We start from the raw sequence: 21,917 nt of genomic DNA on the forward strand, positions 1-21,917 counted from the left end.
AACATCAGAAATAATGGTGACAGTAATGGATTATATAACACGTTGAATAAAAAAAAATTCCATGAATCTACATGGGAGGGAGAGAAGAGGAAAGGGGAAGACAGCAAGAAACAGAATATTGTGTTCCAGAAGAGTGCCAGCTAGTACATAAAGGATGAATCAAATTTGAAAATGACCATTTTGCAACCCCTAGTGTGTAGTAATTGATTCAGGTAAGACTTATCAATGGTTGCTGAAACTACTGAGTGAATTGTTATCAGGGGAAGGATATCCACAGAATGTCAACTATCACCCTACTTATTTCTCACTAAGTAAAAAGGGGAAGAGGTATTTTTGCTAAGGAGAAATCTGGCACGTCCTACCCCCACTTGTTGATCAGAGAGCATCACCACTAAAAAAAACAGACAGCCAGACATGCTGTGCTTTCTGAATAAAGCAGCAGCAATGCCTAGAAAATAGTCATCATCTTCCCAGAAAGAAGTGAACTTGAATCTGCTGAGCTTATAACTTCAACTACCAAATCACAGGAAATCCACAGGGACAGGGGAGTCTGGTAAATATCATCTTGCAGCTGCAACAAACAAACAAAACTTCAGCCTTCCAGACTCTTGCAAACTCTACAATCAGATGACCCAGTTTGTTCAAAAGTAAGTTACCAAAAGAAAAAAAAGGACACCTGCGACCTATTGATGTGTATTTGGACCCTATTCAAATCATGATACAAATGAACTGTGAGTTACAAATATAAGTTAACAGAACCTAGAACACAGACTGTATTTGCCCATGATACCGGGTGAAATGATACTATGTCTGCAGTTGCTTCAAAATGATTTGGAAGGAGGGCATTTGAGTAGAGCTACAGATGAATCAAATTGAGCCATGAGCAAATAATTGCTAGGGAGTCCATGTGTGTATTCCTTATACTGTTCTACCTACTTAAGAATATGTTGGGAAATTTTTATAATTATGTTAAAAAAACACTGATTATTAGGGGATAACCTGATATTTTTGTGCCTCTTTTTGCATTGCATCTGTGTAGAATCGTCAACAGTATTTATCTTAAATATATCAGGAATCAATCACATAAGCTCAGGATGTATGACATTCTACAAGGCAGTCGTCCTAGGCTATTTAAATAATGTCAGTGTTATGAAAAGCAACAAAAAACACTGTCCTAAAAAAACGAAGACAATGCATGATATCTGGTTGAATGGATCCCCTTTGTCCCCCCAAAATTACTAAAGACATTTTGGTGACAGTTGTAGATATTTAAATATGAACTTGTAGTAAATGATATTATGGAATTAATATTAATTATTTAGGTGTGATTGTAGTTTTGGGGCTGTATAGGAGAATGTTTTTATGCTCGGGAGATGTGTGCTAAAGTATTTTAGGGTGAATTAGTATGTTTTCTGCAACTTACTTTGAATATACGTGGATTGAGTTGGCTCATGCGAAATGGCTGTTTTTCTAGGTCACAAACCGTGAAATAGTAGGTAATGCCTATGGTTCCACCTGATGTTTGTTGAAAGAGAAAACAAGCAAATGGGGCTCCAGGTGAAGAATATATGGATGTTTGTACTGTTCCTTCACCTTCCTGTGGCTTTGAACTTTTTCAAAGTCACGAGTTGGGAACAAATAGGCAGTCAACATACGAACAGGAACTCTCAGCAAATACATACTTGTTAGATCAAGTGTGCTGACAACATTCTTTCTTGGGATAATTGCCCATAATACGGTTTAAATTCTCTTGGGATTAATTCTAGAAGTACTTGATTGAGAATATAGAAAAGGAGTAAATCTGCTTACTTTATTGTGTGAATTTTCACATCTGAATCAGCAGATGACAAAAGGAACAGAAAAATTAAAGAGCTATAGGTGGAAATGAAGAAAAGAGGAGCTTAGTAATTATCTTATGTAATGTTTTTTACATGGATGACATTTAAAGACAGATCCAGTGTAGGAGACAAATAGATTGTGGTTTCTCAGAAACCAATGATGGTTTCCTTATTTTTTTTGTGAAGAGGTCAAAAACAGCATCTATCTAGCTATGGCCTTGACATTCTCTGTAAGATGGGATAGATCTCTAGAATTTGAAAAAGAACAGTTTTGTTCTCCGTTCCCCCTCTTCTTTTGTTGCCCTGAGGTATCAACTGAAGCACATTTTGCTCGGTTACTGGGGTCTTCTGGGCGACCATGGCAGATTGATAGAGCTAGGAGATGCTAATTCCTACTCCTGTCTAGAAAATTCCCCTAAGTGAACCCAGCCCCTGGTTTTATGCTTCTTCTTTTTTGAATCCAAAACAGATCCCTAAAGAAGTGGCTGACATCTTTAACGCTCCCAGTGATGATGAAGAGTTTGTCGGTTTCCAAGATGATGTTCCTATGGAAACCTTCTCATCAGAGGAGAGCTGTGATAGTTTTGACTCTCTGGAGCCAGGGAAACAGGTACGGATGCTTCCTTTTCTGACAGGTGTGGCCTTTTGGAAGCCTGGATCTTGGTTTGGGTATTCTTTTGAGTGTGGTCTGAGATTGGTGATAGCAGTTGATGGTTGAGCATTTTTGAAGCATTATGCCTTCATATTTCAAGAACCAGTGAGCATTCCTACATCACTTATACTGTTTAAGTCCTTTCTGTGTACAGTAAATTTTTTTTTTTTTTTTTTTAAATAAAAAGGTCTCGCATCGGAGCCATTTTCTTTGCAACCTCAGGGCTGCAGCCTGTGTTGAGGCTGTATTCTGAATGCTCCCACATGGCTGGCAGGAGGCATGGCAGTGCAGGAGCATGTGGTTACCATGAGACATTTGTGTTTCTGTGCTCCTGCGGCGTGGTTCTTCCGGCACCTCACTCCTGGACGTGCTGGGGAGAACGTTATTCTTTCTTTAATTACTTAGATCTCTGGCAAACACAAGTTGCATTTCTCTGAGAGTTGGATTCCTGGAGGTTCATATTGTGCCTTAGCAGCAGCATGGCCAGTCAAAATAGCTAGCCTTCTGTGGCACTTACTTCGGAGTTCATTGTGGCTCTCAAAATTCCTTATCCTCCCTGGACCATAGCCTGTCTTAAAAGGCTGTAAATTAAACCTGCCTTGCTTCAACTGGGCAAGTACAGGAGGAGAAGCAGTTAATTACATAGGGGTAGTGCCTGCTTCGTCACTCGGCTGCCTGTGTGTGTTGTGGCCTCTGTGGGAGCTGGTCTTTCTCGGGTTCAGTAGCCTCCCTGGTGTCTGTGGTCCTCACTTTCCTTGATGTCTCCGTAGCATTTGACCCACCAGCCACCTGCTTCCACTCCCCAGGTTTCTTCTTCTCTCTCACGTCATTCATTCTTTGTGGTCATCTCTATTTCCTGTCCCCATATGTGGATGTTCTTCAGGATTTTGTGTCCAGACCTTTCCTTTTCGTGACCTAGGGGTTGGCCTGCTTTCAGCCATTACCTCCAAGTTCTCAATGACTTGCCTTCTCTCCAGCCCCACGTGTAACCTGACTGCCAGTTGGACCAGCCTTGATCAAGGGAGATCTCACACTCACCATTTTCCCTTCCCTGGTTGTCCCTTTGTCTTCCTCATTCCTATCCTTATCTTTGGTGTTCTTGACCCCTCCTTCTCCTCTCCCATCTCCCCAGCTCCCTTGCAGGAGTCTCTCAATCTTCTGCCATGTTGCTGTCCTTCATCCCTTCCCTTTTCTCCTCCCTTCGGCTCCCAGGGTCCTCATAGCCTTTACTTCAGTTACAGAACTGAGCTCTGGTCATGATCATGGCCTTATTCAGAAGCCAGTAGTCTCTCCATCTGAACACAGTCAGGCAGTGGGGGAGGGGAGAGCCTGTAGATCCACCAGGAGGAGCATTCTGAGCAGTGCAGGGTGTGGGTGATGGGCTTTGCCTAGAGCCCAGCAGTGCTGTAGGCATTAAGAAACAAAGCAGCTTGAATATCTTGGCTACAGTAAATAATGCTGCAGTAAACATAAGGCTTTCAAATTAGCATTTTTATTTTCTTTGGGTAAATATCCAGTAGTGGAATTAGTGGATCATATGGTATTTCTATTTTTAATTTTTTTAGGAACCTCCGTACTGTTTTTCCACAGTGGCCGCAACAGTTTGCGTTCCTAGCAACAGTGCATGAGGGTTCCACATCCTCACCAACAGTTGAGTTCTTGTCTTTTTGTGTTGGCCATTCTGAGAGGTGTATGGTGACACCTCAATGTGGTTTTGATTTGCATTTTCCTGATGATGAGATAGGGAAGCAGCCTAAGTGTCCATCAGAAGAAGAATGGATAAAGAAGATGCTGAAAATGTATATGATGGAATATTATGCAGCCATAAAAAGGATGAGATAGTTGCCTTTTGCAACAACATGGATGGACCTAGAGTGTATCATGCTAAGTGAGATAAGTGAGACTGAGAAAGACAGATACCCTATGACTTCACTCAGGTGGCATCTAAAAATTAAAAAGCAAAATCAGACCTATAAATACAGAGAACAAAGTTGTCAGCAAGGAGGGAACTGGGGAGATGGGCAAAATGGGTGAAGGGGAGAAGGAGAACTAGGCTTCCAGTTTTGGAGCTAATAAGTCAGGGCAATAAAAGGCACAGCTTAGGGAATACAGTCAGTGAACTGTAATGGAGTTGTATGTTGACAGATGGTAGCTACACTTGTGAGCCTAGCATAATGTATAACATTGTACACCTAGAGGTAATGTAACATTCTGTGTCCGCTCCACTCAAAATTTAAAACAAAAAGCCACAACAGCTGCTTTTGATACTGTGACTGCTGCTACTTCTGTGCCGTCAAGCTTGCCCATACTATCCGTCCTGGCCACCCCTGCCGAGTCTGTCGCCAGTGTGCCTTAGATGGCCCGTGACCGTGTGCTTTTCATACAGATTGCATTTAATTCGTGTACCTCCCTGGGACAGTGTGGGTTTTGTTATTATTCCTATCTCACAGGGGATGAAACTGAAGCTCAGGGCAGTGAAGTGACTTGTCTGAGCGCCCACGTCTGAAAAATGTCTGAGCCGGGGTGTTTCAAACCTGGGAGCATCACCTCTCAGCCTCTTCCCTCTCCCTGCCCCTCCGTGGTGCCATAGACACAAAACTGCGTGGACGCCCTCATCGTGCACTGGTCTGCCCTTTGTACACGCTGGTCCATGCTGTGCCTTCTGCTTGCGTGTCCTTCTAGACTCTACCTCGGTTCAGATCCAGTCTAGATGCTGCTGCTTCCTGAAGTTTTACTGGGTTTTTTTTTTTTCTGTGTGCCGTGTTGCATCTTCCTTACAACTCTGGTCCTCATCATGGTTTCTTGTGGATCTGTCTCACTCCGCACTAAATTGTAACCTCTGCAATGTTTGAACGATGCTTTCCAGCTTTCCTGGCTTGGACTGCGTACTTGTGTTGTCCCTTCCCTCATGTTCTCTGGGCTCAGCCCCTGTTGGTGAATGAGCGCCCATTGGCTAGAATTGAGGTGGGATGCTGGTCTAACTCGTTCAGGCCCCATCGTTTTCCAGTCTGTTTCTTCACGTCCCATGAGCTTCAAGATAAAAAATGTAAGCACTCTGTTAGATCCTCTTATCTGTTACTTCGTTACGTCTGTGATTGTGGTACATAAACACAGGTGACCAAGATGCAGAACATACCGCCTGGTATTGATTGTAAAGGATCACATGCTGCAGAACCAAGAGCTGTGTGAGGGTTGTAACCAGGATTGCAGCCAGAATGTGGAGTGGATATTTTACTTCATACAGACTCCCCTTAAAAAACAGGGTTTTTTTAATATCTTGTGGAATAAGGAGAAGAAAAGCAGAGGCCTTGGTTTAGGACTGTGGCTAAGTTGTTTTTCTCTGTTAGAACTCATCACCAAAGGTATTGATTTCTCTCAGGCCGACCACTTCCCTCTGAGGCCAGCTCAAAGGCTAAAGAGAGCCAGAGGACCAGACGGTTGAAACTTGCTGTTCTAGGATGTGACCTGTTCTCTCTGGGCCCTAGGCAGGGACTGTGGGTGTATGATAAATGTACACATAGACCCCTTTGCCCGAACACAGCCTGCAGAGGCCAGCTCAGGGCTCTGTGAGCAGGATATTATCTACCCTTGGAGGTGGCAGGTTCATGGTGGGTTTCCTTGGAGCCAGCTATGCACCATTCTTTTTAATAATAAACCCAGGCCTGTTGCTTCACCACCCTGAGCCCACACTTTCCCGATCCATGGTAACCAGCCGAGAGAAGCTGCATGAACTTGCACACAGTATGTAGCAATGTTGACTTTGGTCTTCCTTAAACACAATTTGAATTTCACTTTAAAGAAACTTCCCTTTTGTGTTTGTATTTTTTTTTTCAAGCAGCTGCACCATAGCTATCAACAAAGGAACAAAGTAATTTAGCTCCAAGCACACTCACTGCAATTACCCGTAATAATTCATAGGAGACATTTAAGCTTAAAAAAATGCTGGATATAGGCATTTCTTTCTCTTTCCCCCTGTAAACTTTTCCACTCATCTATTATATCTATTTTTCTCCAGAGATTATCTGATCTGAAGAAGTGTATAATTAAAGTCAGAGAGAGGCAGTGGGGGGAGATCAAGATTCTCCCAACTAAATGTGGTGTGATGAGGGGTCATTGCTATATCGGATGTGGGAGGAAGAGACGTCAGAGGCAACTGGGGACATGGACTTCAGCCCTGGTTGCCAGCTTGGAGGAGGCTGGTTTGTGGGTCTCCTTTCTGCACTGCAGGTCTGTCTTTTCCCTCTTTTCTTTCAAGATAATCATTTAGAGAGCTATTTTTCCATTTAGAGAGCTAGAGAGTATTTTTCCTTTTATGGGTTCTAAAGACCGAAAGAGTCATTGGAAAATGTCTTTCCTTTTTAAAAGTCTTAGAGCATCTTTCTGTCTGCTCAGTTGCTACCTCTTGGAGGTTGCTGGCCTCGTGTCTCCTGCAGGAGGGGCTCTTCTGGGAGTTGGGAAGATTGACGCTCCCATCACCCCTTCCGGTGGGTGGTGATGGAGCAAAGCCGTGGGCGGGAAGGGGCGTGAAAGGCGCTGGCCCCTTCCTGCAGAGAAACTTGCCCTCTCTGGAAGGGAGGCATGCTCACCAACTCGGAGGACGTGGATTTGGATAGCTGCTAGGAAGGAAGGCCAGCATGTGGGAGGGAGCCAGGCCTTCTCCTCATGGCTCCTTCCCGTGTGTGTTTGGCTCTCTGTGAGCAGACCTTCCCGATGGGCAGCCCTGGCGGGAGAAACGGAATTCTATCAGCGCTCCCCAGTCACACAAGAAGCTGACGGAGCCCCTGGCCGTTCTGACTTTTTGAAATAATGCTGTTTATCGTTTCAAGTTGTTCAGCTGTTTCAGATTATTCCGTTTTCGTAAGCTGTAGCAAATGTGTATGTATATGTATGTTTTGTTATTGTGGTAAAATATACATAATGTGAAATTTACCATTTCACCATTTTTTAAGTGCAGGCAAGTGCCCAGTTTCTTGCAAGCAAGATGCTAAGTGCCATTAAGTACACGCACAGTGTTGTGCGTCTGTCAGCTGTTATCCAGAACGTTCTCATCATCTCAAACAGAAACTCTACCCGTTAAACAACTCCTCATTGTCCCCGACCCCCCTGGTAACCTCTGTTCTTTTTCCTTTATGACATATGTGTGTTTTTAATTTAGCAGGATGTGCGTTTCCATTCTAAATACTTCACAGAAGAGCTAAGAAGAATTTTTATAGAGGACACTGACTCAGAAACGGAAGAATTTGAAGGATTTACACAGAATGATCTGAATGTAAACAGTAACCCAGAAGTAATGGTAATAATTATCAACACGAGGGAGTATGGGTTGTAATATTTTTCAGTCTTGTTTCTGAATTGTATTTTCACTTGTAAGAAGTCACTTGGCAAATGAATGACTTCTTCTTACATGTTTATCTTAATTTTTTTTTTAAGTTTACTTATTATGGAGAGAGAGAGAGAAGGTGTGAACACGCACGCAAGAGTGAGCACACGTGGGGGAGGGGCACAGAGGAGAGACAGAATCCCAAGCAGGCTCCACACCATCAACACAGAGCACAAGGTGGGGCTTGAACTCACAAACTGAGATAATGAGTTGAGATCGAGAGTCGGCTGCTTAACCGACTGCACCACCCAGGCACACCCCCCATCTTAAAAGTCAGTTAATAAAATATAAAACTTGGTATTCCAAGGCTAATCCCCAGTCCACCAATCCATTATTCTCTGAGAGAAAATCCAGTTGTCTTTCTTTGATACCTTTGGAGTTTGGGGAGACTTACCTCAGTTTCCCTTATTGCCCTTCCAAAAGAATTTATTTCAGACTTTCTTGAATATCTTTTCTCTGAAAAGAGGACAGTCTGTCTGGGGGTAGCAATTTCCTTAAAGTCATTTCTTGTGTGCGGAGTCATGTTCTTAGGTTTGGAGTTAATGTGGCAAAAATTTAGCTGTGGCAAAACTTAGAGCTTTACTTGCGCATTCTTGATTTGGATGCTGACATGCTCTTTAAATGATAAAGAAGACCTGGGCTTGTCAGATTCCTGAGGGAAATCTCTTAGCACTTGACCTTCAAGAGACTTGTTGATTTTCCTTTACTCCATATGTTTAGGCCAGTTTATTGCCAACTAGTATTTGAATCTCAAGGTACCTTTAAAGAACAACCTTTGGGGGGTACCTGGGTGGCTCAGCTGGTTAAGCGTCTGACTTCAGCTCAGGTCATGATCTCACCGTCTGTGAGTTCGAGCCCTGTGTGGGGGCTCTGTGCTGATAGTTGGGATTCTGTATCTCCCTTTCTCTCTGCCCCTCCCCCATCCCTCCTTGAGCTCACTCGCTCACTCTCTCTCACACATACACACAAACACATACACACTCTCTAAAAATAAACAAACATTAAAAAAATTTAAACAAAAAGCGAAACTTAAAACCTTTGGGTTTTTTTCAGACATAAAAATATTTTCCATTAACTGAAAAAGAGCATACCTTTCTCCCCCAAAATCATTACACCACTTCCTTCTTGGGTATGAAGATAAAGGATAGAGGTAAAGCCTCTTGATGTTCAGAAGCTCCTAAGCAGCAGAATCTGGTGTGGAACTTGTGTAGAAATTTAAATAAGCTGTAACTATTGGTTTGGTATGCCGCTCAACTTTTCCTGGGGGGATCTTAAGGCCTGAAAGCCCTAATGGTAGTCTGGCTTGTTTGATGTTGATCCCCCAACCCCATCACCAGGAAGAGCAACACAGAGCTCTGCCAGCCTAGTCCCCAAGCCCTCCTTTGGCCTTCAAAACGGAAGCTGCTGGTAAGGCAGTTGATGTGTTCTGGACAGCAAGACACTAAGATCTTTCCAAACCCTAATGGGTATCCCGTACTCTTAGTGACTTGTTTTCCTTCTGATTTTTTAGTTAAGCGATGTCAGCTTATTCAAAGAATTTGTGTTCCCAGCACGGGGAAGTGAACTACCCCAGAAGTCTTTTTTCTTTTCACTGGCCATATATTTGGGGTATGGATCGTGACATGTTCTGTTGACTGATGTTAACTCATAGCTTAGGGGAGGTCCACCTGCAGATTTTATTTTATTTTATTTATTTTTTACTTTTTAAAAAATGTTTACTTACTTTGAGAGAGAGAGAGAGAGAGAGAGAGTGTGTGAGCAGTGGAGGGGCAGAGAGAGAGAGAAACCCAAGCAGGCTCCACACTGTCAGCACAGGGCCCGATGTGGGGCCCAAACCCACAAACCATGAGATCATGACCCGAGCCACAATCAGGAGTCAGACATGTAACTGACAGAGCCACCCAAGTGCCCCTGCAAATTTTATTTTAAATTTCAGTGAGCAGAGTCACCTGGGTTGCTCCGTCAGCTGCACGTCCGACTCTTTGATTTTGGCTCCGTCATGATCCGTCACGAGGTCAAGCCCCATGTTGGGCTCTGCACTGACAGTGTGGAATCTGCTTGGAATTCTCCCCCCACCCCTCCCCCCGCCTCTCTCTTCCCTTCCCTGCTCGTGCTCGCTCTATCTCTTTAAAGATAAACATTTAAAAATAAAATTCAGTGGGCAAGCAAACATTATTGCCTCCCTCCCCAACCTCCTGCCCACTGTAGTGGAGACTGGTGAGACCATCTTTTCCGATAATAGGATATTACTAGCCAGGGTGTTTGTTGGGTGGTCTTACAGCCGTATGTGCAGCAACCACAGCTGTGTTCTTGTCCTGTGGTCTGAGTCTCCACTGGTGTTTCCAGTTTGCTCTTGTCCACTTTAGTCCCTTATAGAGAGTCCTTAGTAAAGAGATACTGGTTAGATGATGAAGAAGATAAAGCCAATCTGAGACCACCTTGCTCTGAAGTTCTCCCAACAATGTCTTCCTAAAACTAGATTCCTTCAATCCCACTGTTTCAAATTCCAAAGCTACTAATGTAGAAAGTTCAGGATACTTAAAAAAAAAAAAACAAAAAAAACCCAGTTAACCATAGTCTCATTTCTCTACTTGGTTTGTTGTGGATTGATACAAAACACCAAGATTTGGAAATTACCTGCAGTTTTCTTTCCTTCCTCTGCCTTATTTCTAATTTGCGTCCAGCTAGAACGTGGGGGCTGATCACTGAGGAGGAAGCAGAGTCATTTCCCTCAGTCCCAAGCCCATCATGCTGTGGTTCCCTGCTCTCCTCACAGCGGCCTGTTGTGCAGTCCCTGACAGAGGCTCTCAGACTAAACTTTTCCAGCACATGGTAAAGGAAAGATCCCCAGCAGGTGGCCTGGGTCTCGATGTTGAAGCCCATCTTTGCCATTGCTAAGGGCCCCCTTGTATTTGAGGTGTCACCCGCTGTCTCCTGGGTAATATCACCGGCCATTGCCTTCTGTTCTTACTGTGCTCTCGTGTGTCAATCTGAATTTCGTGTTCATGCCAGAAGCCTATTCCAAGCGGAATCCAAAAATTTGGGGCAGGAGTTTCTTGAGCTGATGGAACGGGTGTTTCCCAGCAAAGCCACAGAGGGTCTGCCTCGATTTCACCCTATGGCTCTACTGGTTGCAGAAAAGGGGAGGGGACATCCCTTGGCGTGAGGGCCCATCATGTCTTGGGGATGAGACTCCCTCACCAACCCCAGTGGCCAGTCATTTGCTTGCTCCTCCGACACCTCGCTGAGGTGAAGTCAGCTGTCCTGTTCCTGCTGTTCAGGGCAGAATTGTCAGTATGTTTTCCCTTAGCACTCCATCTGTGTGAGGATAACTCTTAGGCCATACATAGCCTTTTCTTTGGCTTTGCCTCATACTACTTGGCTTCCATATGTTCCACAGTGGAGGAGCCCCATCCGTGAGAGCATGGCTTCCAGCCCGTGCTGGGAAGGGAACAGTCTGCTGGTGGCTGTGGCCGGATCCCCAGGCAGTGGTGGAGAGCCTGCCCTGGGACCATAGTCATCAACAGACCGCCTGAGCACTTAATGGACCAGAGGGAACTAATTAATAGGGAGGGGAGGCTTTCTTCTACTCATTTTTTTCTCTAATGGCAGAGTGTTTTTAAGCGATGTGCTTTTGAAGGTCAGTCACAAAACATCGTCTTTGCCCTTTCATTTTGTCAGCTTGTGGAGTCAGATTTGAGCGATGCTGGTAAGGTGTCTTCAGCGAGTGAAGAAGAGGATGAAGAAGAAAAGGCTACACCCAGGAGAAGCAGGCCGAGGAGAAGCAGTATTGGTCTTCGAGTAGCCTTTCAATTCCCCACCAAGAAACTGGCAAAAAAATCTGATGACAGTTCTTCTGAGCCGCTATTTCCTAGCAAATGCTTACAGGACAATAAAAAAGCAATTCTTGGAAGAAAGAGAAGCTGCAGACAGGGGAAGGAAAGGGAAGATTCGGTGTCTGAATCTGAGGATGACTCCAGGGATGAGGGCCAGGAGAGCTCGGATGCGCTGCTGAAAAGGACCATGAACATCAAGGAGAACAAAGCCATGGTAAGGCCTGGCGGCGGGTGGTCTAGGAGCTGGCACTGAGCCCTGCTTAGCGACCACGGAGGCTCACGGAGCTGCCCTCATAGCTGCTGTCGTCTGGGCTTCTGTCAGGACATGTGCTCTGGTTCTTATGTGTCCTTTCTGTGTTCCTGAAGGCCAACCAGTTACTACCCGGTGAGCTCTGGTTTGGGAACAGAGACTCCCAGGACCATTTTTAGCCCTGGTTCCTGGTGGTATTGGACAGGAGAGGGTTGAGCACTTGGCCGGTTCCCAGCACAAAGAAACAAGCCCACTTTGAGAGTTGCAAGGTGCAGTTTAGGCGGGGGGTTTCAACAGGAATCTTTTTTCTTTGATGACCCACTGGGGTTTCAAGACATCATATGAGAGAATGAGAGAGGCCTAGGTATTAAAACACACTGAACAGTTTTGAGTCACGTTACCACTTAAGTCTTCAGTAGAATGAATAATGATACAAGGTAAAATCTTGGTTCCGTGTATTTGGTTTTTCTGTATTTGGTCAGTAACTGTTGTTTGCTTCGTAATTTTGCATATACAGAATTAATAAAATTCTGCCACTCAATCACTTTAGCATTTTGGTATATTTGTAATAATTTCTTTTTAAAAAGCATAATATAATGATGCTTTGTTTGCAATCTTACACGTCTAATAAGTTATTTAAGAAAATAGAAAGCCTGGGGCACCTGGGTGGCTGAGTCAGTTAAGTCCACCATCGGCTCAGGTCATGATCTCACGGTTCATAGGTTTGAGCCCCGCAGTGGGCTCTGTGGTGATAGCTCAGAGGCTGGAGCCTACTTCAGATTCTGTGTTTCCCTCTCTCTCTGCCCCTCCCCTGCTCGTGCTCTGTCTCTTGTCTCTCTCTCTCAAAAGTAAATACACTTAAAAAATTTGTTTTTAATTAAAAAAAGTTACATAAATCCTATTTGTGGGAGAAATTTATCCTAAGACCTGTTTATACTTATTAGCTAAGGGAAATTTTTAGCACTGCATCTCTCTGCATCTTTAAAATAAATGTTCATGATTTTTTAATGATGCCTAAACATTCGTATAAATAAGAATCCTAATTGACTAGAATATTATCACCTGTTACTTGGTATTCTTAGGTGTTTATTTGGGAATATTTCCATTAAGTTATTCTTAGTGATGAGAAATTAACTTAAACAGTTTTCTTGGAGCTCTAAACAACTGTCAGAACAATCTAGTTGAGCCTTTTGTTTTGAACACGATGAAACTTGCTTTAGGTGTGCACAGTGACCTGTTCTAGGGTCACACTGCGAATTAGTGGCCATGTCAGGATTCCAGCCTCATACACCTGGTCTCATCATTCCAAGGACCACTTCTTCATGTCACGCTTTCGTATATAAGGAATGGGCATAGATTTTATTTCTGTGGATGCTATCAATATCTCATTAGATAAAAATCTTGGCGTGCCTGGGTGGCTCAGTCGATTGAAGATCCGACTCCTGATTTTGGCTCAGGTCATGATCTCACTGTTCCTAGGATCAAGTCCTGTGTCGGGCTGTGCGCTGACAGTGCTGAGCCTCCTTGAGATAGTCTCTCTCCCTTTGTCTCTCTGCCCCTCCCCCCCTCACTTGCATATGCCTTCTCTCTCTCAAAATAAACATTAAATAAAAATCGTGTGGTGTCTGGGTGGCTCAGTCAGTTAAGCACCTGACTCTTGATCTTGGCTCAGGTTATGATTTCACGGTTTGTGGGATTGAGCCCTGTGTCGGGCTCTGTGCTAACAGCTCAGAGCCTACTTGGGATTCTCTCTCTGCCCTTCCTCCACGCAGTCTCTCTCTGTGTCAAAATAAACTTTAAAAAACGTGTTTACATATGAGGTTAAAAAATACAACAACTGTTGAGATCCCACATGAACTACTTTAGTCAAGTTTTTACTGTTGGCAAAACTGAAGACTTGGGATAGGGCGTTAGACAAACTCGGCATGGCAATATTGATGTACGGTCCTTTCTTTTGTTCTGAACTTCAGCTGGCTCAGTTATTGGCAGAACTGAACTCAATGCCGGATTTCTTCCCAGTACGAACCCCAAACTCAGCCTCTGTAAGTAGAACTCCTTTATAATTACTTACTCCAATACTGATGAACATAATCTGTTGTCAGATGGCTTTTATTCAAGAAAGCACCTGGTTGCAAACGTCTGTGCTCTTGCTTTCAGAAGAAGAGAACAGTGAGGCGGGCTTTCTCCGAGGGACAGATCACAAGACGTACTAACCCCACCCGGAGTGCGCGGCCTCCCGAGAAATTTGCCTTGGAGAACTTCACTGTCTCCGCTGCCAAATTTGCAGAAGAGTTTTATAGTTTCAGGAGAAGGAAGACAATTAGCGGGGTATTTTCTCAGCACCATAAACATATTATTGTCTGTCTAAGCAATAAGTATGCAGGAGTTGAGCATGGGCATTTCTACCAGGTTCCCAGGTGGAGCTGGTGTTGCCGGGACCACACTCTGAGAAGAACCCTTACCCCCATCTAGGCTGTAGGCTGGAGAAAGGCCTTGACCTGAGTAGAGCACAGGAGCTGCTCCAGGGTTAGGACCCTCTACTTCATCTTCACGGGGGCACGAAAGGCCTGTCAGTGGTGCCAGGTTGCCCTGGGGTTTTGGCCGTGGGAAAGGGCAGTGATTCCTCCTAGCCCTTTGAGTTTTAGGAAGGGGGCATTCTAAGTGCTTTTGGGCTAGAGCGAGAAACAACCCTTCCCGTTGGCAGGTTTGGCCATCCGTCGTGGTTCTCGTCTCTGTCCTTACAGGGTTCACGGCTGGTGACTTGTTGATCAGGTAAAACCTGAGCTGCTCCTTTATTGTTGGACCACCTTGCCGTGCAGGAGGTTTGGCACTGTGTCTGTGGTGGCAGCTCAGTAGATGATTCCAGGGAAATCGGAGAGGGACACAGTTAACATTTATGGCGCTGGAGCTCTGAGAGTGTGAAATTTTTATGCATGTTTTTTAATCAGAACATCTCACACCAGGTTCTGCTTTGGCTCATCTTGCAGGGGAAATGCCAGCGGTATAGACGGCGTCACCGTGTATCTTCTTTTCGGCCAGTGGAGGATATCACTGAAGAGGACTTAGAAAATGTTGCCATCACCGTTCGAGATAAAATCTATGATAAAGTTCTGGTAAATTCTTTATGATGAATAATTTGAACGATTGTGATTCTAACTGGGAGTCCAAGGAACTGGTATTAGAAATCCTGCATTGTTTTTAAACTGCATCTGGGCTTAGACCCTCAGGCCGCCTCCCTTGTGACTGGGAGGCCCAACTGTAACTGGGTGGAGGGAGTTGGCTTCCTGCGGGAATTCTCCTCAGGAGAGGTCTCTCTGGGGGATGCACATGAGTTGTGGGGAGGCAGGCATATAGTTTGGAAGAGCATATTGATAATAGTTAACACTTTAAATATTTATATTGTGTTTATTTAAAGAAAATTTTTTTAACGTTTATTTTTGAGAGAGAGAGTGCAAGCAGAATCTGAAGCAGGTTCCATGCTCTGAGCTGGCAGCACAGAGCCTGATGTGGGGCTTTGAGCTCACGAACTGTGAGATGATGACTTGAGGCGAAGTCAGATGCTTAACTGACTGAGCCACCCAGGTACCCCTGGTGTTTATTTAAAAAAATTTTTTTCTTAATGTTTATTTATTTTTGAGAGAGAGACAGAGTGTGAGCGGGGGAGGGGCAGAGAGAGAGAGAGAGGGAGACCCAGAATCCGAAGGAGGTTCCAGGCTCTGAGCTGTCAGCACAGAGCCCCATGCGGGGCTTGAACTCCTGAGCCATGAGATCATGACCTGAGCCGAAGTCGGACTCTCAACCAACTGAGCCACCCAGGCGCCCCTCCACCACCCCCCCCCCCCGGTGTTTATTTTAAACATAGAAGAAAAAAAAATACTGTGTTTGTGTGTGTGCTTTTTGATGAACAGAACCATAGTAACGAAAGTTTGACAATATCTGTGGTTGGTAGGAAATGAGTTAAAATTTCTTTTAAACAGTGATTTGGAGGGAGGCTTTGTGGTGTTATGCATCATTTTTTAAATGAGGCAGTGTCCCATTAAGGCAATATTAAAATGTTTTTAATGTAATTGCCAACATTTTAACACCGGGAAATTTTATACTGAAAAGCTCCAGATCACCGGAAGCTGGGCCAGAGCCAAATGTGGCTGCCGTGGGCTCAGGGCCACTTGGGCCCCTGTCACCCTCTGTGGGCTCTTCCTCTCCTGTCTTTCTGCTGGCCTCTCTGACCATCTCATTTCTTCTAGGTGCCCTGCTCTTACTTGCTCTAATAGGTTTCCCTGTGGTTTGGACCAGAGAAGTGGTGCTGCTCGCTGCGGGGCGAGAGGCGAGGCCTCTTCACGCCCTATTGAACATACATAGACAGCATGTGGGCTTGCGCGCTTTGCCCTGTAAGTCCCGCGTTCACCGCCCCACCGCCTTCCTCCCTCAGGGCAACACTTGCCATCAGTGCAGGCAGAAGACCATCGACACCAAGACGGTGTGTCGGAACCAGGGCTGCGGTGGGGTCCGAGGACAGTTCTGTGGGCCGTGCCTGCGGAATCGCTACGGGGAGGACGTGAGATCTGCACTGCTGGACCCGGTAGGAACGGTGTGCGCACTTGTGAATTGCACTGGCAAAGAGAAGCAAGCTGAGATGGATGGGGCTCTCAGGACCCTTTATGATCGGGGACCTGTAGCTGCAGAGCTCGGTCTACCCCTCGACACTCCAGAGGAAAAAAAAGGGTTTCCTTTTGGAAAGAGAGCAAGCTGACCCATAGGGCAGAAGAGATGACTGGGTTTTCCAGGGTCCAAGCCTTGCTTTCCTACCGTTATGGTCTGTCAGGTGAACCTGTGTGGCTTTCCTCCAGCAGCATGGCTTACCTCAGGCGAGGCCAGGGAACAGGTGTGTGTCACTGTGTGCCTGGCTGTCGTCTAAGGTGTTTTCCTAACACAGTCGACTTGCAGTTGTTACTAAGTCATTTAAATTTATGAAGTCGAGTATATAACCTCCCAGGTCCTCAGTTCCCTCCTTGAAGTGAGATAATAGTATGGTTAGTATGTATCCGCTTGAACCTAGGCAGTCTGGCCCCAGAGTCTGTGCTCTTACTTGACCCCTGCCATGTGACCTCTTTCACAGCAGTCATGGGGTAAATCACTGTCCCCATTTTGCAGATGAATATAGACCACGACTCCGGTTATGTGGTTTAGGAGAAGAGCTAGAATTCACACGTCCGTCTTGCTGCTCTTTTGTACTCCTAAAATTCTCCACAGTGTGAAGCAGGCGTCTAATTTTCTGTGTTTCTCCACACGTGGGACCCTGGGTGGTCAACCTCTCTGGGCCTTTTGAATCATGGGGAGGAGACTCGTTTAGTCTCCCTGTGCCATATACTAGAAGTATTCTGTGACTGAAGGTTGGAGGAGAGACCAAGTGAGCCGGGCTTGAGCACAATGTAGGTAACGGGAAACTGCTCTTCCAGGATTGGATGTGTCCTCCCTGCCGTGGGATCTGCAATTGCAGTTACTGTCGCAAGCGTGATGGCCGCTGTGCCACAGGGATCCTCATTCACCTAGCCAAGTTTTACGGTTACAATAATGTTAAGGAATACCTGGAGAGGTAAGTCACAGGTCACAAATGGAGGCTGTCATCTCCAGCCAGGGAGACCGTGGAGGCGGGAGTGGTTGCCGTATTTCAGGCAGATGCTTAAAAACCATCTTGAGTGCCATCCATTCCCTAGCTGCTTGCATTAGAGCAGCTCAGGGCTGATGTGTTCCCTATTGGAACGTTTCCCTCCTTTGCTAGGATCTTCAGCTTTGGCACTGCCTGTATCCCCAGTTCCCTCCTCATTGTGTAAAACAGAAATGGAGGCAAGCAGGCTGAGGGGAGAGGTTGGGGCAAAGGGCGTGGCCGACACGGTTACTGCTTTCCAGGGCTGAGGAATCTGCGTTGGGATTCTGCAGTGTGGTTTGGTATGCGGGAGTGAGGCCCGTGGCTCCCGCTGCCTGGCCAAGGAGTCAGGGCAGGCCTGCCGTGTGGGGCTGGGCTGTGCACTCAAGCCTAGAACCCGGCTTTGTGTTCGTCTCCATACCCATCACACTGATGCCTCCCTTCTTTTCCTCAGCTTACAGAAGCAGCTGGTAGAAGATGATTAAGAACAAAACCAGCCACCTCACCGTAAAGAACTTTAGCAACATATGCCATCCCACGGGTGCCTGCGATTTCTTCCAGTTGTGTTTTTATACAGAGTTGTTCGTAGATCTAAATACTATTTTTTTAAGATTGTTTATATGCTTGAAAAGGTTTCTCAGGAAGACGGCAAAGCAGAGGAATCTATTTACATATATCCACGGGCCCCTGTGCGTAGTGAGTGGTTTTAAAAGCATCTGCATATGACAAAAACACAGCTTAAATGGGGTGGAGTTAAAGTCCAGGTAAGTTCCAGGGCAAATGTTGCGTAAGCAGCTCTTGCCTTTGACACTGTTTGGTGCCTTGATCTTTACCTCCCAGGCAGTGACCACAGTTCAGACCAGGTAGTTAGTGCTTCTCTGGGTCATTGGAAATTTATGTTAAAGAAAGAATGTTCTCTTAAATTACAAAGTGCAATTAACCCATAGATCTTGAGTACTAGAGTTTTATTTTTATTAAAAGTCACCTGTCACGTTACCGACACTGGAGTTCTGGGGACACTGCTGGCCGGCAGGACCGTCTGCCTCTTCCTTCAGGATTCACCTGCTGCCTGAGGTCAGGGGCTTCTAGGTTTTTTTAATTTAAAAAGATTTTGTTTATGTGCAAGAACTCAAATCCCACTTTCTGATGGGGAGACCGTTAAGGACGGTGTTTAAGCAAAATTAACGCACATGTAAGTTACTTAAAAATTCCAGAAGCTGGAGTGTGTTTTATGGCTCTCAGTAAATTAATGTGTGCGGCCCCCCGGCCAAGGCCTGTGTTGTCCGAGCCTGAGGGCCATCTCAGGCTTCCAGCAGCAGGGCCACGCCTGCCAGGACCCATTTGGCTGCCTTGTCTTTGCTTTTCAATCTGAAGGTCCACACGTAGGTTGGGCCCCTCATTTTGGTTTTGTACACTGGGCATTCATAGGTGTGTCTAGTTTCCTGTCTGTCTGTGGGTATGGCTTTTGCAAAGATAACCGGCATCACAGATGTTAACTCCTTAAGGCAGGCATCAGCAATGGTTCCTGACTGTGTGTCCCATCTGGCACCTATAGCACAAACACAAGGATTGCAACAGTGTGGTGTGTTGGAAGCAATAAATGTTCAGTTTTGTCGTTACTGCTTGTCGGCTTCCTTACTGGTGTGGGAGGTTAAGGGGTGCCACAGAAACACTGGCGGCAGGGCTCAGGGTTCCACGTCTAAACTTGCCTTTGAAAAATGAACTAATGTGAATTCAAAAGATCTAATCTGAACCTTGTTTGAAAACACACTCTCCAAGAATTCAGGCACAATAAAGCAAATGAGTTTGCCCTCTCTTTAAAAAATTGAATTCAAAATGAATGCCTTTCCTCTCACCCACCCACATTAGAGATTCGCATGCACTGGCATCTTAAGGGCTTAAAGAAATCTTGTAGTAAAATGTCAGAGTGAAGTGACAGTTTTTAATCGCTTCACAATCTTTTTAGTGTAGGTCTTAATGCCACAGGTAATTTAACACTAGAAACAGATGCAGATTTAAGTGACAGCCATCACCCTACGTGCCTTAAAACTTGGCTGACATTGGACCCCAGATCCTGGCATTAAAGGTGGTAAAACGAGGTAGACAACTGCTAGATGTGAGTGAGTACAGAGGAGTGGAGTAAACCAAGGACAGATACCAACTTGCAACCGATCGAAGAAAGCTCCTAAATTAAAAACTACACCGGTGCTGCTTGTGCTGTCTTACCTTCCATGAGGAGCCCGTGGAGATAGGCACCTTCCCGTGGAGGATGGCCATAATCTTCCTTGGTTTTTTTGGTGACATCAACAGTCAAGCACATTTTGTCCAGGGGCCACTCATTTTTGCGAGCCATGGTCTGCATGATTGCTGTGGGAAGAGAAGGAGCAGGAAATGGGATGTAGTGGTAAAAGGGCTCCCAGGGGCCCACAGTCAGCTGCCTTTCTGACTGAGGCATTGTGCTGTGCTTCGGGTTCCTGGAAATGTGCGTGTGGCTGCGCTAGACTGATGGCCAACTGAGGCCTGCAGGACACCTCCCTGCTTGTGTACATGAACTTTTCCTGGAATAGCCAGGCCCATTTGGTTACACAGCATCTGGTTTTGCACGGTGGTGGCAGAAGGGAACCACGGGAGTAGAGACCCCGTGGCCTTTGACAGAAAATGTTTATGTCCCACTTCACGTGGCTGCTGTGCTTGGAACTTTACTTTCTCTGCACACCCAGCTATCACTCCTGCCCCTCCCTCCTGTGTCATGAGCACTGGGGAGCAGGGCAGGTGAGGCAGGATTTGTGCCAGAAGCTGGGGCCGCCCAGTTGGAGCCTTTACCAGTTAAGAAGGACTGAGGGTTGAAGAAGCCAGGAAGCCACACTACAGCTGGAAGGGCAAGATCGTGGGTCCAGGTTTCAAGTTCCCGGCATCGCAAAAGGAGGTCATTAAACCTGGTGAACAACGAGGTAGGAGGAAACAAATGCACTTTTTAGTAATAGAGGTTTCCGATAAGGTGAAGTAGATTCTTTAAATTTTTTTTTTTTTTTAATGTTTGTTTATTTTTGAGATAGAGCATGAACAGGGGAGGGTCAGAGAGAGGGAGACACAGAATCTGAAGCAGGCTCCAGACTCCGAGCTATCAGCACAGAGCCCAGTGCGGGGCTCGAACTCCCGGACTGTGAGATCATGACCTGAGCCGAGATCGGACACTCAACCAACTGAGCCACGCGGGCGCCCCGATGAAGTAGATCCCTTTAAAGAGACTTTCTTTCCTGTTGAAATTTTTTAAGTATTACCACTAGGGACAAGAAACACTGAGGAATGTGGAAAATTCATCTCTACTTAACAATTTTATTAAGATGCTCTTAGTGATACATGGCAACCACACCCAGGTGATGCGTGTATAATCCACCTGACAGGCTCCAACAGAGTGTGGACGAGGTGTGTGCGTGGCAATGCGTGCGCGTGTGTGTGTGTGTGTGTGTAAGTGTAAGGATTGGGGTGGGAGGGATGGCTGCTGGGAAGGGCAGAGGCAGTAGAGCCCAGACAGTGGACTTTCCATATACAATAGGAATGGGGGGAAGAAAAAGCTAGTAAGGGGAAACCACAACTCCGAGCCTCTACATGACTGTGGTTTGGGAAAATGAGGTTTTTTTACCCAAGTTCAGAACTCATCACAACAGTTTTTCAAGGAAGGAGACCAACTCTCACAGAGGCTATGGGAAAATGAGCTTCTCTGATAAAATCAGGAGACCTGTCAAGCTTTGAAATGTAGGATTCAGGGCTGCCAGAAAGAGAAAATGGAGTGTGCGTATGTTAAAGCCAGCAGGGAGTTCTCTAGGGTGAGGGCCATGCGGGCTAGCCCTGAAGTTTCCTGGCACCTGGTTTGGTTACGTGTTACAAAAGCAGCAAGGCTGATGCTCACATTCACGCTTGGATCACTACAAGTTTGTTGTAATGACTGCCAGTTTACAGCATGGCTCTTACCTGCCCCATGCCAGTTCTTCCAAATCTCTGGTTTAGGGAAAACATAATTGACAAGGCAACGAAAAGGAAAAGCAAAGACTTTCAGGGCCACTTGGGTGGCTCAGTTGGTGAAGCATCTGACTTTGGCTCAGGTCATGATCTGGTGGTTCATGAGTTCAGGCCCCACATCAGGCTGTGTGCTGACAGCTCAGAGCCTGGAGCCTGCTTCAGATTCTGTCTCTCTCTGTCCCTTCCCTGCTTGTGCTCACTCTCTCTTAAAAATAAAGAAAACATTAAAAAATAAAAAGATTTTTTATCTAAAAATGTTACCACAAGAGGCTATGCATTATAGCCAAATTACAACAA

At 45.6% G+C, this 21,917-nt stretch overlaps 2 protein-coding genes across 6 annotated transcripts in view; one reads left to right on the forward strand and one right to left on the reverse strand.

Moving 5' to 3' along the window:
- Positions 1 to 19,219, forward strand: part of CDCA7L (cell division cycle associated 7 like) — a 38,572-nt gene extending 19,353 nt beyond the window's left edge. For 2 of the 4 annotated variants that reach the window (XM_027075111.2, XM_053218316.1), the window contains exons 2-10: positions 2,308 to 2,448; positions 7,646 to 7,783; positions 11,552 to 11,920; positions 13,927 to 13,998; positions 14,114 to 14,284; positions 14,944 to 15,069; positions 16,386 to 16,535; positions 17,413 to 17,549; positions 18,055 to 19,219. In XM_027075111.2, the coding sequence (XP_026930912.1) occupies positions 2,308 to 2,448; positions 7,646 to 7,783; positions 11,552 to 11,920; positions 13,927 to 13,998; positions 14,114 to 14,284; positions 14,944 to 15,069; positions 16,386 to 16,535; positions 17,413 to 17,549; positions 18,055 to 18,085 (1,335 nt within the window). In that variant the 3' untranslated portion in view covers positions 18,086 to 19,219. The remainder of the gene's footprint in view (positions 1 to 2,307; positions 2,449 to 7,645; positions 7,784 to 11,551; positions 11,921 to 13,926; positions 13,999 to 14,113; positions 14,285 to 14,943; positions 15,070 to 16,385; positions 16,536 to 17,412; positions 17,550 to 18,054) is intronic. The other 2 variants (XM_015080412.3, XM_015080408.3) reach the window with 2 other exon arrangements.
- The window catches only part of DNAH11 (dynein axonemal heavy chain 11), a 349,268-nt gene continuing 345,899 nt past the window's right edge, over positions 18,549 to 21,917 (reverse strand). For both annotated transcript variants that reach the window (XM_053218315.1, XM_053218314.1), the window contains 3 exons: positions 20,424 to 20,536; positions 19,827 to 19,967; positions 18,549 to 19,149 (listed from right to left, as the gene is read on the reverse strand). In XM_053218315.1, coding sequence (XP_053074290.1) covers positions 18,902 to 19,149; positions 19,827 to 19,967; positions 20,424 to 20,536 — 502 coding nt within the window. In that variant the 3' untranslated portion in view covers positions 18,549 to 18,901. The remainder of the gene's footprint in view (positions 19,150 to 19,826; positions 19,968 to 20,423; positions 20,537 to 21,917) is intronic.

The sequence above is a fragment of the Acinonyx jubatus genome, chromosome A2 (genome assembly GCF_027475565.1).
Source record: "Acinonyx jubatus isolate Ajub_Pintada_27869175 chromosome A2, VMU_Ajub_asm_v1.0, whole genome shotgun sequence".
NCBI lineage: Eukaryota > Metazoa > Chordata > Mammalia > Carnivora > Felidae > Acinonyx > Acinonyx jubatus.